The following is a 13378-nucleotide window of genomic DNA, read 5'->3' on the forward strand; positions in this document are numbered from 1 at the left end:
CTGCTCAGGAGATCTATCATGCTGCCCCACTGCCATGTTCTGATGTCCAGTGTTGAACCTGGGGACCTTCTATAAGCAGTACAGTGCCTTTTCTCCATCTGCCCTTAGAAGAGGCTATAGCAGGTGCTTTCTGGTACTTCTCAGCCTTCTTGGCTGTTGGGGAAGTTGATGTCTGTGTATAGTTTCCTCTCTTTGTGCCCAGTGGTTGTGATTCCAGCCTTTGGTTGCTTTTTGAGCTAATCAGAAACTGAATTATTTCATGCTTTCAAAATCCAAGATGATCCTTCTGTGATGGACAGATGGGCAATAAACCCCAGGGAGTCCAAGGCCCAAGACTAACCCTGAAAAGGTAAGACCAGCCCCATTTCCAACAAGATAAGAGATGGTGGGTATAAACAGGAAGTGCCACAGATATTTGGAGGTAATTTATTACTTGTTGATTGCCCTGTGAGTTCTTCTTAGGTTTGTGTGGGTGGTGAATGTTATATCCTCTCCATATTCCCACCTGCCCCAGAGTGGCAGGTTCCAGCTCAGTGCCTGAGTCTGGCTCTGGCAAACCTGACTCCTCTGCATGACTTCAAGGGCTTTGCTGCTTTGAGGTAGATGCTGATGCAAATCCTGGTGCTTTGCTGAATAAGGGCACCCCCATGGTTTTCCAGATGTCCCTGTTTTCCCTCCATCTCATGCTTACTCTGCTGGAGAGAACAATCAGCTTCTGCTCCCTCAGGTTCTGCACCCTCACTCTGACTTTGCTGATTTACAAGCTTAGCTTTTTATAAATAGCTTATGTGCTGGAAGGGTTTTTTGGGGTGTCACTAAACTCGTGCCTTTTGTTTGGTATAGCCTGTTCAAAGGTGGTGTCACCATGCACTCCCTTTACAACAGGGAGTAGTGCACAGTGTGCAGCAGAGCCAGCAATGTTCATCTGAGCTGAATTCATTCTGAGTGAAAACTGACGAATCTTCTCTAAGTCAGTGGGGCTCTGCTCTTTATACACAAAGCAAGCACAAATTAAGTTTAGGATAATTCCATCTGCTTTTTCCTACTTTGGGACTAATCCCTGGCATTAAAGATCCTCCAGGTAGATAAGATGCATCTGAAGGGTGACTCACTGGTTTGAGTCAAATACAGCTGAAGCTTGTGTTGCTGCAGGAGATTAGAGGAAAAAGTCAAAAGGTGTTTGCTGTGAGAGTGTGTAACAATCTTGTTCTGGTGTGGATGCAGCAGAGGCAGGCAGTCTCCAGGTCTGTGTCCCACAGTTTGTGTGGCTCTCTGGTTCTGAAACATCCACACATGCTGTAATTCCAGCACAGCAGCTCCTAAAGCTGCACCTCCTCCATGGACCAAGGGCTGAGTTATGTGGTCTGGATTTACAGGGGAGTTGCAGGGAAATCTAGAAATACTTGCTGTAAACTGCTCTCTGTTACCAGCCCAGTAGGGAAAAAAATAGTTGAAAGTTCTACCCAGGGTTATCCTGGTAAAAACTACACTGAGCTAAGGGAAGATAGTCAGCTCCTGTGGGAACTGGCACTGCTGAAATGTGCCTTGATGGCCTCCTAAACACTGTCAGAAAGCTGGAGTCAATGGGTGCTGTCTTCTCAGCTGTCTCTGTGTGGTTTTTCTAGTCCAGAGAACAAAATTAATCCTTTTAAGTATTTTTACCACTACCCCAGAGTATGCTGGTCATAGTCAGGGTACTTGCCTATGGGTTACATTCCTACTCCTCTGCCTTTTCTTTAATTTCCCTGCTGAATGCAGATTCTGCATCTCAATCTGATTTTTCATTATGTTTTCCAGACCCTCTGGCTGGAGTAGACTTGCTAAATGAGGTGGCTTCTCTGTTCACCACTGTTTCCTGCTACTGCATTTGTCTAAGACACTGCTTGGACCTTGTTCCTTGCAGGAGCTGAAGGAATTGTGTTCAGAAAAAGTGAATTCAATGAACTTCTTTTGGTTTTGTTACTCTCCTAACCCTTGTCACCCCAGCCTATCAAAGAAGCAAAACGTTTTCCTTCCAGCCTGAAAGAAGAGGATATTGTTAATTCCAGTTCCATGTGCCTGGGGGGGGACAGCACTCAAATACTGCCTCTGTTCATGTCCCTGTTACCAGCATTTTTGTCCTCTTTCTCTCTGGGTTTGAAGTTGGAAAGATGGAGATGGTGTCTGGAAGAGATGGGAGACGACCTGTGTGTTCCCACTGGGAAAGGTTACTGGCAGCTGGCTGAATAACCATCTCTTTTCTTTTCCCAGGCTTCCTTTGCTGTGGTGCTGAGAAATTGAGTCTGCTCTGCACGCTGGGTTTGCAGTGCTGAGCCCCTGCACCATTCGTGTGTCCTGGGTCACTCAGGGTGGTAGGTTCCCTCTTCCATAGGGGTGGAAACAGGTCTATTAAAGCTTCATTAAAGTCTTTTGGGATATAACACTTAGGCAGTCTTTAAAAGAAGCTGTACTGCACCATGCTCTTCTTAACTCGATTTTGGGTTCATTTGATGCATTTAATACCCAGAACAAACTGGGGGATCGGCTGGAAGTGAGGGAAAGCCCTGCAGAAACAACTTGGCACCTGTTCGTGTGAGTGGAGGGGCTGGAGGGAGGCTGCAGAGCTCCCTCCCTGCCGCAGCTCCCAGCGCCGCTGGCCCCGGTATTGTTGCTGCAGCTGGTGTTGTGAATCAGGCCGACGACAAGCGCTTCCTACAATCCGGCTATTTCACTACACCAGGGTTGCATCATACCACTCGCTTCGCTCTTCGCCTGCCTCTGGAGCCCTCCTGTGTCTTCTGGAGCATCTCTGACTGTGCTGTGTTTAACAGACCCCCCCCCACTTAAGAGATTGATTTGTGCTGTTTTGGGCAAATCAGCGGTTTTGATGAAACATCGAGGTTCTAAAATAAAGCCACTTCTGCTGGGTGTGAGTCTGCTGGTGCATCTGTTGTGAGAGGAAGCTGGTGTCCACTTTGTGGAGGTTGTTGTGTGAGGTGTTCCGGGGTGAGGCTCTCTCCTTGTCCCCACCTCACCCTTGTCCCTGCTCTCCAGGCTGAGGTGCTCTGCAGTGCTGCGAGGGCTGAGCACGATGCAGACCGGGCTGCTGCCCTCAGCTTCCTGGGTAAACGGCTGCGTGGGGCTTGGGTGATCACGGCCCTCACACAAACAAGGGGGCTGGAGCAAGTCCTCAAAAATCAGGTCAAAATTTGTGTGTGAATGCAAAGACAGCCAGAGGCACCATGGCAGGCAGGCCCAATTTTCCATTAACTTGCAAAGCCACACGGAGCTGAAATTCCAATGGGCTGCCCTCGAATTTTATTGCTGGCTTTGTTTGCTGTCTTTGCTGATCTTATCTGTAACTGCTTTCGTGACACATGTGACAGGGGCTGGGGAGTGTAAGAGGCGCCCATCCCTCCCCCTGTCCTCGCCTCCTGTGACTGTGGGGTTATGGCCACACAGCTTCAGCTCATGTTTTGCGTGATGGGAGCAAGAGTTTAAGTGGCTTATTAACTCAGGGATGGGGGCTTCAGTGGTACTCTGGCCCTGGGTCTGGAGGGGAAAGGGGGCTGTGGGATCGTGGGCATCTCTGCTGCCTGGTACTGAGAGCTCCCAGCTCCAGGCCCAGGACAAGCACAGACAGACTTGCACCACTCTGTGCAGCCTGTCCTCTCCAGCAGCCTGGAATCTCAGTTCCAGCAGGAGCATCCCTCAGATCCCTTGATGTCACACTCCCCCCTTCCCCCAGTTTCTCTGTGAGATAAAGGCGCTGTTCCCCTCCCCACATCCGGCCCAGCTCAATGCCACAGGCAGCATCCTGGAGACCAGCCAGGATGATTTACGAGATCTGACGGGTCTGGGGCAGTATCCCAGGGAAGGGTGAGGGTGCGTGGGAGTCTTGCTCCCTTTTTCCATAATAAATCCCTGTGAACTGAATGTTCCTGGGTTGGGGCCCCAGGCAAACTCAACGCTGCATTTCTCTGCTGATCTGTCCTTGGGACTTAATCTCAAATCCGTTATCGCTGCCCCCATCGAGCGCTGGGAGGCAGTGATGCCCATTATGGTGGTTTTGGTATCCCTTCCAGCTATTTTTTTCCCCCTGACCAGCTCGGGGTGGTTCAAGCTGATTCCTTTCCTCTATTAGCATCAGTGGTGGGTGTGTGCCGGTCACCTCGCTCCGGTTTTGCGGGGTATAAAGCCAGCAAGCCCCTCTCCGCCCTGTCCCCCACCTGGCAGGCTCCTGCGGAGGGGCAATGGCTGAGCTGCCCATCCCAGATCTGCCCCCAGCCCGCTGCAGCGGCCGCTTCACCATCAGCACCCTCCTGGGCATGGAGGAGGGGGGCCGGGGTCCCTACACACCCACTGAAGGGTCCAGCTGCGACAGCATCCAGCCCACTCACCTGTCCAGCAGCACCCTCTGCACCAGGACCTTCGGCTACAACACGGTGGATGTGGTGCCAGCCTACGAGCACTATGCCAACAGCAAGGGGGTGGGCGACCTCAGGAAGGGCAGGCCCTCGCTGGCTGACCTGCACTCCATCCTCAAGGTAACAGGGGGCTTGGCTGTACCCATAGCATCTCTGGCATCCCCTGGCCATGCTGCTGCTCCCTGCGAAGTGTCTGTGGTGGGTCACTCTGTCTCCTGCCTCTTGGTGCCATTACTGGTGCTGTGCCAGCTGCACATCCCCAAGAAAGCCCTGAGAGAAGCCAGAGAATCCAGTTGTTTCCAGCTGTGTGCTCAGCCAGAGCACTGTCTCCAGGGACAGCTGCCTGAAGTCCACCCTCACCTGCCTTCCCCTCGTCCCACAGCCTGACCCAAGCCGCCTTCGCACACCGGTGTCTGACCTGCAGCACAGCAATGGCCTGCCAGAGGCCGGGCCGGAGGCTGGGCTGGAGGAGGCAGAAGGGGAGCCAGGCAGAGACTCCGTGCCAGAACCTGTCCGCTTTGGATGGGTGAAGGGCGTCATGGTGAGTGTGACCCATCCCCCATGGAGCATCCTCCTACCTTGTAAGCATTTTACCCTTGTTGCAATTTTCACCAATGTCTATATTTTTGCAAGCGCATGTGCTTTGAGCAATTCCCTGCCTTCCTCGGTGGGGTGGTTTTCTCTGAGGAGGCAGAGCTGGCATGGTTTAGCCATGCCCAGGTGCCAATGCCCTGATGGCCAGTTCCCCTCTGTCCCCCCTCAGATCCGCTGCATGCTGAACATCTGGGGAGTTATCCTCTACTTGCGCTTGCCCTGGATCACCGCCCAGGCAGGAATCGGTGCGTGCTGCAGTTCACCGTGGGCTGGACAGTGGCCCTGAGCCCATCATCACCCAGACACCTGGGGCTGGTGGGACTTCTAGGGATGGCTGGGGGGCTGGCATATACCGAAGTGACGCAATGCCCTTTCCCCACAGCCCTGACATGGCTCATCATCCTCATGTCTGTGACAGTGACCACGATAACCGGCTTGTCCATCTCTGCCATATCCACCAATGGCAAAGTGAAGTCAGGTAGCGTGTTCCCTCCCCCACTCCAGGGGTCTCTTTGTCCTGGAGCTGCCCCATGGATGTGAACTCCTGGCGTTGGCTGTGAGGTATGGGGGAACCCCAAAAATGTGGGGGAAACAGTAATGCCATGGGGTGTTCCTGCCTCAGGAGGCACCTACTTCCTCATCTCGCGGAGCCTCGGGCCAGAGCTGGGTGGCTCCATCGGGCTGATCTTTGCCTTTGCGAATGCCGTGGCCGTGGCCATGCACACAGTGGGCTTTGCTGAAACTGTCCGGGACCTGCTGCAGGTAAGAGAGCAGCTCTGTGTCCTCTGGGTCCCAATGTCCCCCCTACCCCTCCATCCCCACCCTCTCCTTGCACAACCTGCGTAGATTATCAATATTTGCATTGTCATTGGACCACTGATAATTAAACAGTGGCTGCTAAAACTCACAGAAAAACCAATGGTTTGGTAAGGAAGAGAGTTATTTCCATGTTGTGAATAGTTCCCCTTCCTCAGGAGCACAATTCCCTCATCGTGGACCCCACCAATGACATCCGAATCATTGGGGTCATCACTGTGACAGTGCTGCTGGGCATCTCCCTGGCTGGCATGGAATGGGAGGCCAAGGTAACCCTCACTCTTGCTCACATTTTTCTCCTGGGCTGTCCCTGCTGACCACCAGGCATCTGAGGAGCAGAGGATGCCTGTAGCTCCCCAAAAACAGGCATGGGTTTCTCCTAATGCATTCTTCACTCTTTCTGTGCCCAAACACCCAAATCTTCAGCTGGCTCTTTCTGGTCTGGCAGGCACAGATACTGTTCTTCCTGGTCATCCTGGTTTCCTTCATTAACTACCTGGTGGGAACAGTGATCCCAGCCACTGCTGAGAAGCAAGCAAAGGGCTTCTTCAGCTACCGAGGTGGGTCCACCACAGGCTGGGGGTGCTATCAGCAGGTCCTAATGTGTCTCTGGAGCCTGGCTCTTTGCTGCAGTTTGGGGAGATGTTTGCTACAGGAAGGTGCTCCTTGCTGAGCGATGTCATTAAAAGCATAGTGTCCCCTCCCATGGGGTCCCTGCCATCAGCATTATGCCCCCAGCCAGTGCTGAGATGCTTTAGCCAGGAAAAAAGTAGCCAAGAGGCCTCAAATGCTTCTCCTCTGCTTCCTCCCCAGCTGATATCTTTGCTCAGAACTTTGTGCCCAACTGGCGTGGACCTGAAGGCTCCTTCTTTGGCTTGTTTTCCATTTTCTTCCCATCTGCAACTGGCATCCTGGCTGGGGCCAACATTTCAGGTGACCTGAAGGTGGGTTGTGACTGAGCCAGTGTTTCCCAGGGTTCAAGCCCTATTTTCCCAGGGGCTTTAATTTTGATCCAACTGTTAGACTTTGTTTTATTTCTTATGGAAACTTCGGGCTCAGCCAGGAGATGCTTTGTGGCTTTGTGATACAGTGAATTAAAATTCCCCCTGTACAGCAGCCACAAATAAGCTGCCTACACTAGCACTACTGCTGGAAAACTGTCTTATGTATCTCTGCAACTCCCTTGGGCAGGATCCTGCCGTGGCCATCCCCAAGGGCACCTTGATGGCCATCTTCTGGACCACAATGTCCTACCTGGTGCTTTCTGCTACCATTGGTAAGCAGCACATCCTCAGGTGCAGTGGGTGAGGAGGCTGGGTAGGTGGGGTGGTCCTACCCAAAATGGGTGGCCTGGGACGATGCAGGTGCATAGGAGCCAGGAGCAAGCTGTGGACACCGGCACTGATATCCCAGTGTGAGTGCCACAGGTGCCAGACCTTGTTCCTACCCCCACGTGCGGCAAAGTCATCCTGGGTGGGCAGTGGAGCTCCTGGCATTGCTCAAAGCCCCATGGCAGGGACTTGGGAGTTGTCACAGGCAATGGGATGTGGGGCTGGGCTTCCTGAAACCGTGGGGAGGTGCCAGTCCTGCTCTAGCCCTGTGTGTCCCCCCAGGTGCCTGTGTGGTCCGAGATGCCTCAGGCAGCCTGAACGACAGCGTGGCCGTGGGCTCGCCAGGCTGTGAGGGACTGGCCTGCAGCTTCGGCTGGAACTTCACTGCCTGCACCCAACAGCAGAGCTGCCGATATGGGCTCAGCAACTACTACCAGGTACTGCTCAGAACCATGACCAGCCCCTGTTCCTGCTCCTGGCCAGGTTTGTGCTGTAACAGATGGCTTTCCCAGGGCAGCTGCATGCCTGGCACCTCCCTGCTATCCTGGGTGGCTCCCATGCTCTTGAAACAGCCATTTTTTAACAGGAAGGCACCAGGGAGTGGGCTTTTGGATGTGGCTGGACTTTGCTGCCTAGATAATGTTAAAGGAAATGCAGCAGGATGGGGCCTGGGGCTGGAAATCCCTCAGGGGTGCACCAGAGATGCTGATCCCCTGGTTTTCATACAGAGCATGAGCATGGTGTCTGGATTTGGCCCCCTCATTACAGCAGGAATCTTTGGCGCTACCCTCTCCTCAGCATTGGCCTGCCTTGTCTCAGCCCCCAAAGTCTTCCAGGTGAGGGGGTGGTGTCTGCACACCCCAGCTCCTCTACCTGAGCTCAGCAGTGGGTGATGTTATTTGGTGCAGGGCTCTGCATCCGTGAGCAGCCCTGGGGCAAGGAGGATGCTGCTGTCAACACAGGGCATGGCTTCAGTTTGGCCCTTGCTCTTACGGATGCAGGAGCCACCACAGCATGTCCCCGGCAAAGCCTGCTGTCGCCACTGTGTCTCTCTCTGCAGTGTCTCTGCAAGGACCAGCTCTATCCTCTCATCGGCTTCTTCGGGAAGGGCTATGGGAAGAACAGCGAGCCCATCCGTGGCTACATGCTCACCTATGTCATTGCCATTGGCTTTATCCTCATCGGTAGGTGCTTGCTGTCCCAGTATCCTCCTGCAGCTTGCCACCAGCAGGGTGGCTCAGTCTTCACCACTGACAGCTCACTCTCTTTCTCCTCTGCCCACAGCCGAGCTCAATGCCATTGCCCCCATCATCTCCAACTTCTTCCTCTGCTCCTATGCCCTCATCAACTTCAGCTGCTTCCACGCCTCCATCACCAACTCCCCAGGTGGGCTGTGCCACGCCATGCCGTGCCCTGCGGCAGTCGGCTCCCCGTGCGGCTCCCCCTCCCGGCAGCGGCCGCTGTGTGTGTTTGCGTGCAGGCTGGCGACCCTCCTTTCGGTATTACAGCAAGTGGACTGCTCTCTTTGGAGCGGCTGTCTCAGTGGTAATCATGTTCCTGCTGACCTGGTGGGCAGCCCTCATTGCCTTTGGCATCGTCATCTTCCTCCTGGGATATGTCCTCTACAAAAAGCCAGGTGGGTGGTGGTAACCTGGCACCAGCAATGCCCCAGAAGGCGTCTGGCCCTGTTGCTAATCCTCCTTCCTCATGCAGATGTCAACTGGGGTTCCTCCATGCAAGCCAGCTCCTACAACATGGCACTCAACTACTCAGTGGGGCTGAGCGAAGTGGATGAGCACATCAAGAACTACAGGCAAGGGCAGCTCATTTGCAGTGCTTGGCATGGAGGGAGTGGGATGAAGAGCCAGCTCCTGCCTCCAGTAAACCCAGGGAGGCATTGTGCCCATGGCACATCCTCACCACCACCCTCAATAGCCAGAAGCTACAGAAAAATGTGTCTCTCTCCAAAATCCCATGTGTGTGCCATGTAAGGTAGAACTCTGGGCAAACCCTTTCCTCTCTATACCAGGCAGACACAGGCACATTGGTGTCATCTGATATAAAAAGACCAAAGAGTGAGACTGGAGCCTCAGGCCACATAGTGTTTTCTCATTCTAAAGATGCTCCCTATGGCCACTGGACAAGCATGGGAGAAGAAACATGGCACGTTCCAAAGAGGCTGGATGCCTCCAAAGTACTATTCCTCACTCCCTTTTCCCCCTGCCTGCAGACCGCAGTGCCTGGTGCTGACTGGCCCCCCCAACTTCCGTCCAGCGCTGGTGGATTTTGTGGGGACCTTCACCAAGAACCTCAGCCTGATGCTCTGTGGCAACGTGCTGATTGTGAGTCACCTGCAGAAGCTGGTTTATTCCTTGTCCTGGGGGCTCTGGCCACCAGTGGGTGGTGAGCTGCAAAATCCAGTTGTATCCTGGTGGGCTCACAGGGTGGAGGTTGAAATGTGCCTACTTGTGTGCTGCTGGATGATGAAATGTGTCAACTGGAAGCCTCTCTGGGTTATTAAGCAATATTGGTGAAACACCAGGATGTCCCTGTGGGCTTATGGCTTCCCTTTGCCAATTAATTGCAGAAGATTTGGAAAGATGAAGTAGTTGCTGAGAGGACAGGGGGGTTCTGCAGCCCTAAAGTCTCCAGAGTAATTGGGTGCAGTACAAACCAGCTCATCTGCACCCACAGGACTGTTGGGATTGTGTGCACTGGCTGTTGACTCCCTGGATTCACTGGTTTTCTTGGCTGTGATTGCAACCTCCCATGTGTGCAGTGGTTACATCCACCTCTTGCCAATTATTTGAGAAGAGAGGAGCTAGAAGTTCTTGGTGGCAAGACTTGTTGCATTTGGAAGGGGCTGCCTGAGCTCCTGCTCCTGATTCCTGCAGGGCCCACGGAAGCAGAAGATGCCAGAGTCCCGGCTGATGGCAGATGGCCACACTAAGTGGCTAATGAAGAGGAAGATCAAGGCTTTCTACACAGATGTGGTGGCTGAGGATTTGAGAAGTGGCGTCCAAATGCTGATCCAGGTACAGCCATCACTGGCCTTCCAGCAGCAGGGTCCCTCCTCTTTCTCACAGCCTGGGGGAGCTCTGACCTCCCTCCATGATCTCCAGGCATCCCCCTTTGTGTTGCTTCCCCATGAAGTGGACTGACACCACCTGTGTCCGTCTGTCCCTGCAGAGGGGTCTCATGGGGACATCTATCCGTAGGCTGCTGGCCTCGGGAAGATGAGACCTAACATCTTAGTGCTGGGCTACAAGAGGAACTGGCGGACGGCATCCCCACAGAGCCTGGAGGACTACGTGGGCATCCTGCAGTACGGCCACACTGGCTCCTCCACCTCTTGGGGACACTGGCACCTGGTGGTGGCCCCACTGATGGCTGCAGTTACGTGCACAGGGTCCAGCTGGGCTGACAGTGCCCCCTCCATTAACTGCCTTCTCCTCCCTCCCTCCAGCGACGCGTTCGATTTCAAGTACGGCGTGTGCTTGATGCGGATGAAGGAAGGGCTGAATGTTTCCCGAGTGCTGCAGGCACATGGTAAGTGGCTTTGGTCGGCCGGGGATGCACAGAGACAAGCAGTTGTGGGATGTGCCAGCCAGCACCATGTCCCCAGACAAAGGCCACAGTCCTGGCGGGACATCACTCCTGTGCTGGGATCCACAGGGATGGGGACAGTGAGGCACTGCTGTGCTGCCCTTGCTCTTCTCCTCCCTCCTCAGTTAACCCCACGTTTGAGGCAGCAGAGCACCCTGAGAATGGCACTGGCAGCAGAGCAGCCCCAGGCACAGGTAAGTTGGTGACCACCTAGAGCATCCCCAGCTCTGAGGATTATTTTCAGGCACGGTGGGGGTTTCAAGCCCTGGAGAGCAGGGCTGGGACCAGGAAGAAGTGATGTCTTTAATCTCTGGCTGGTGGTGCCCTTTGCTGACACCAGGACCCTCTTGCTCCAGCAGTGGATCCCACCGCCTTGGCCTGTGAGCAGCAGGCGAGCACCATCTTCCAAAGCAAGCAGGGCAAGAAGACCATTGACATTTACTGGCTGTTTGATGATGGAGGTAACCTTCACCTTCCATCTGTCTGGATAATGTGAGCCCAGCCCCTCCATTGCAGTGCCCAGGAGGGCTCAGTCCTGCCAAATGGGCCAGGGCATCCCTGGCCTTTGGCACCAAGGAAGCACTGGTGAGCCTGGGGGTCACTGCTGCATCTCCCACCCGGTGTTTTCGGGCCAGGTCTCACGCTGCTCATTCCCTACCTCCTGGGGCGCAAGAAGCGGTGGGCAAAGTGCAAAATCCGGGTGTTTGTTGGCGGGCAGATCAACAGGATGGATGAGGAGAGGAAGGCGTAAGTGCTGGTGGCCATTGCAGCTCTTAGCCACTTGGCCGCTGCCACTGTCCTGTGGGTGGTGACACAAGCTGTTTCCCATCCTGCTGAGCTCTCCCAGCTTTGCCATAATGGGATCTGTGAACTCTGACCTGGCTGCTCTGCCTCATTTCTCTGGAAATCAATGTGGCTGCAGAGTGGGAAAACCCAAAGTGTAAACCGAGGCCAGCAGCAGGGTTCTCTGCTGTGGCAGGTCCCTGTCAGAGCTACCATTCCCTGCTAACTTTGGGAAAATATGTCCTTTTCCCTCCATTAGGATTGTCTCTCTACTGAGCAAGTTCCGCCTCGGCTTCCATGAGGTCCACATCCTCCCTGACATCAACCAGAAACCCCGGCCAGAGCAGTAACCACCCCCCTTCCCTTCCCTGTGCCCCCACAGCACCTCCAAACCTGCCCAGACCCTCTTCCTTGGCACTTTCTACTTGTGTTGCAGCATCAAGAGATTTGATGAGCTCATCGCTCCCTTCAGGCTGAACGATGGCTTCAAAGATGAGGCCACGGTGAATGAGATGAGACAGGGCTGTCCCTGGAAGATTTCTGATGAGGAGGTCGATAAAAACAGAGCCAAGGTAGCACCAGTGCCAGGAGAGCTCCTGCCAAGGGTCTCCTGCTTTTTAGACAAAATGTAGTCTTTCTGGAAACCATTATTTTGTGTTTCTGGATGCTCTTTGCTCCACAGTCACTCCGACAAGTGAGGCTGAATGAGATTTTGCTGGATTACTCACGGGATGCAGCACTCATAGCCATGTAGGTGCCAGTAATGCCCTCATGCCTGTTTCTTGCCCCATGGGAATGGTCCCTCGGGATGTTCACCCCTCCCTGGGTGGGGAGGTCCTGCACAGACACCCTAATTCTCTGGTCGGAGTGCTGCACCACAGGGAAAAGCCCCTGGGAGACACCAAGGGCTCCAGCTTGGGTCCTGCCGGGTGGGAGGATGTGGTGCTGCCCCTTTTAAGAGAAATAACCTGCAGTGGACTGAGAAAGGGGCTGTGGCGGGGCTCGGTGCCGGCCCTGCCCCACGCCCCTCCCCGCTGTGCCGCAGCACCCCGCCCATCGGCAGGAAGGGCCGCTGCCCCAGCTCCCTCTACATGGCCTGGCTCGAGACCCTCTCTCAGGACCTGAGACCCCCCATTATCCTCACCCGAGGAAACCAAGAGAACGTGTTGACCTTTTACTGCCAATAAAACCTCCTGCATTCCTGATGACTTGGGATGTGAATTTATCAGGCCAGTATTGAACCTGGAGTATGCTCCTCTGGGAGTCTGGGGGAGCAGTAAAGGCATGGTGGTTACCAGCCCTCTGGAAATGCCGAGCAGGCACAGCTGCCACCCTCTTACAAATGCTCGTTTGGCCCATGTCAGGCTCTGTAGGTTGTACATCGATAAACAGCAATGCTGGCCCTGCAGTGCAGGTACTGTTCTGGCCTGGGGTTAGCCAGAGCCAGGCAGGGGAGTTGTGGGCTCCTGCACCTGCACCCCCAGGAGAGCCCAAGTGGTGTGCAGGGACTGAATGCTGGCCCAGCAAAGCCACTGGCCCAGGTGGAACAGTCCCAGGGGCTGGCAGCAGGTCAGCACCACGCCTAGGGGCTGCAGGGCCCCTGCATGTCCCCTCAGGGACAGGGACAACAGCTAAGCCTGTCCCCAGTAACTGAGTAGCAGTGAGATGTCACTCAGACTGTGGTGCCAGGCTGCAGATGCAGGTCCAGCTCCTAATGGAGACAACTTTTACCACCAGAACCAGGACACTTATGGTGCACATAGCCCCAAGCAAAGCAGGAGTGCAGTTCATTTGAAAAGCACAACCCAGGCCCCCTTGTCATGCTGCAGAAGAAACACATAA

The 13378-nt window shown here is 54.4% G+C and overlaps 1 protein-coding gene across 2 annotated transcripts; it reads left to right on the top strand.

Moving 5' to 3' along the window:
* Nucleotides 1-4232: 4232 nt before the first annotated feature.
* SLC12A3 (solute carrier family 12 member 3) lies at nucleotides 4233-12723 on the top strand. 2 transcript variants are annotated; one of them, XM_030227573.1, is made up of 26 exons: nucleotides 4233-4601; nucleotides 4864-4947; nucleotides 5170-5245; nucleotides 5383-5478; nucleotides 5623-5762; nucleotides 5975-6085; nucleotides 6265-6376; nucleotides 6630-6760; nucleotides 7008-7092; nucleotides 7430-7584; nucleotides 7876-7983; nucleotides 8208-8331; nucleotides 8432-8533; nucleotides 8628-8783; nucleotides 8861-8960; nucleotides 9378-9489; nucleotides 10042-10182; nucleotides 10366-10472; nucleotides 10614-10696; nucleotides 10879-10947; nucleotides 11110-11214; nucleotides 11389-11500; nucleotides 11796-11882; nucleotides 11973-12108; nucleotides 12219-12286; nucleotides 12582-12723. In XM_030227573.1, the coding sequence occupies exons 1-26, from the start codon at nucleotides 4233-4235 to the stop codon at nucleotides 12721-12723; spliced, it is 3111 nt and encodes a 1036-aa protein (XP_030083433.1). The 2 variants fall into 2 exon arrangements, with proteins under 2 accessions (XP_030083433.1, XP_030083434.1); XM_030227574.1 differs by lacking the exon at nucleotides 10879-10947 and having other exon boundaries at nucleotides 11113-11214.
* The last annotated feature ends 655 nt before the right edge of the window (nucleotides 12724-13378 follow it).

The sequence above is a fragment of the Serinus canaria genome, chromosome 11 (genome assembly GCF_022539315.1).
Source record: "Serinus canaria isolate serCan28SL12 chromosome 11, serCan2020, whole genome shotgun sequence".
Lineage (NCBI taxonomy): Eukaryota > Metazoa > Chordata > Aves > Passeriformes > Fringillidae > Serinus > Serinus canaria.

Excerpts from the sequence above, each read along its gene's own strand:
- SLC12A3 (XM_030227573.1), top strand. The coding sequence starts at position 4,233 with ATGGCTGAGCTGCCCATCCCAGATCTGCCCCCAGCCCGCTGCAGCGGC. Across the intron at positions 7,093-7,429 it reads GGTGCTTTCTGCTACCATTG|GTGCCTGTGTGGTCCGAGAT; the intron begins GTAAGCAGCACA and ends GTGTCCCCCCAG. Across the intron at positions 8,784-8,860 it reads TGTCCTCTACAAAAAGCCAG|ATGTCAACTGGGGTTCCTCC; the intron begins GTGGGTGGTGGT and ends TTCCTCATGCAG.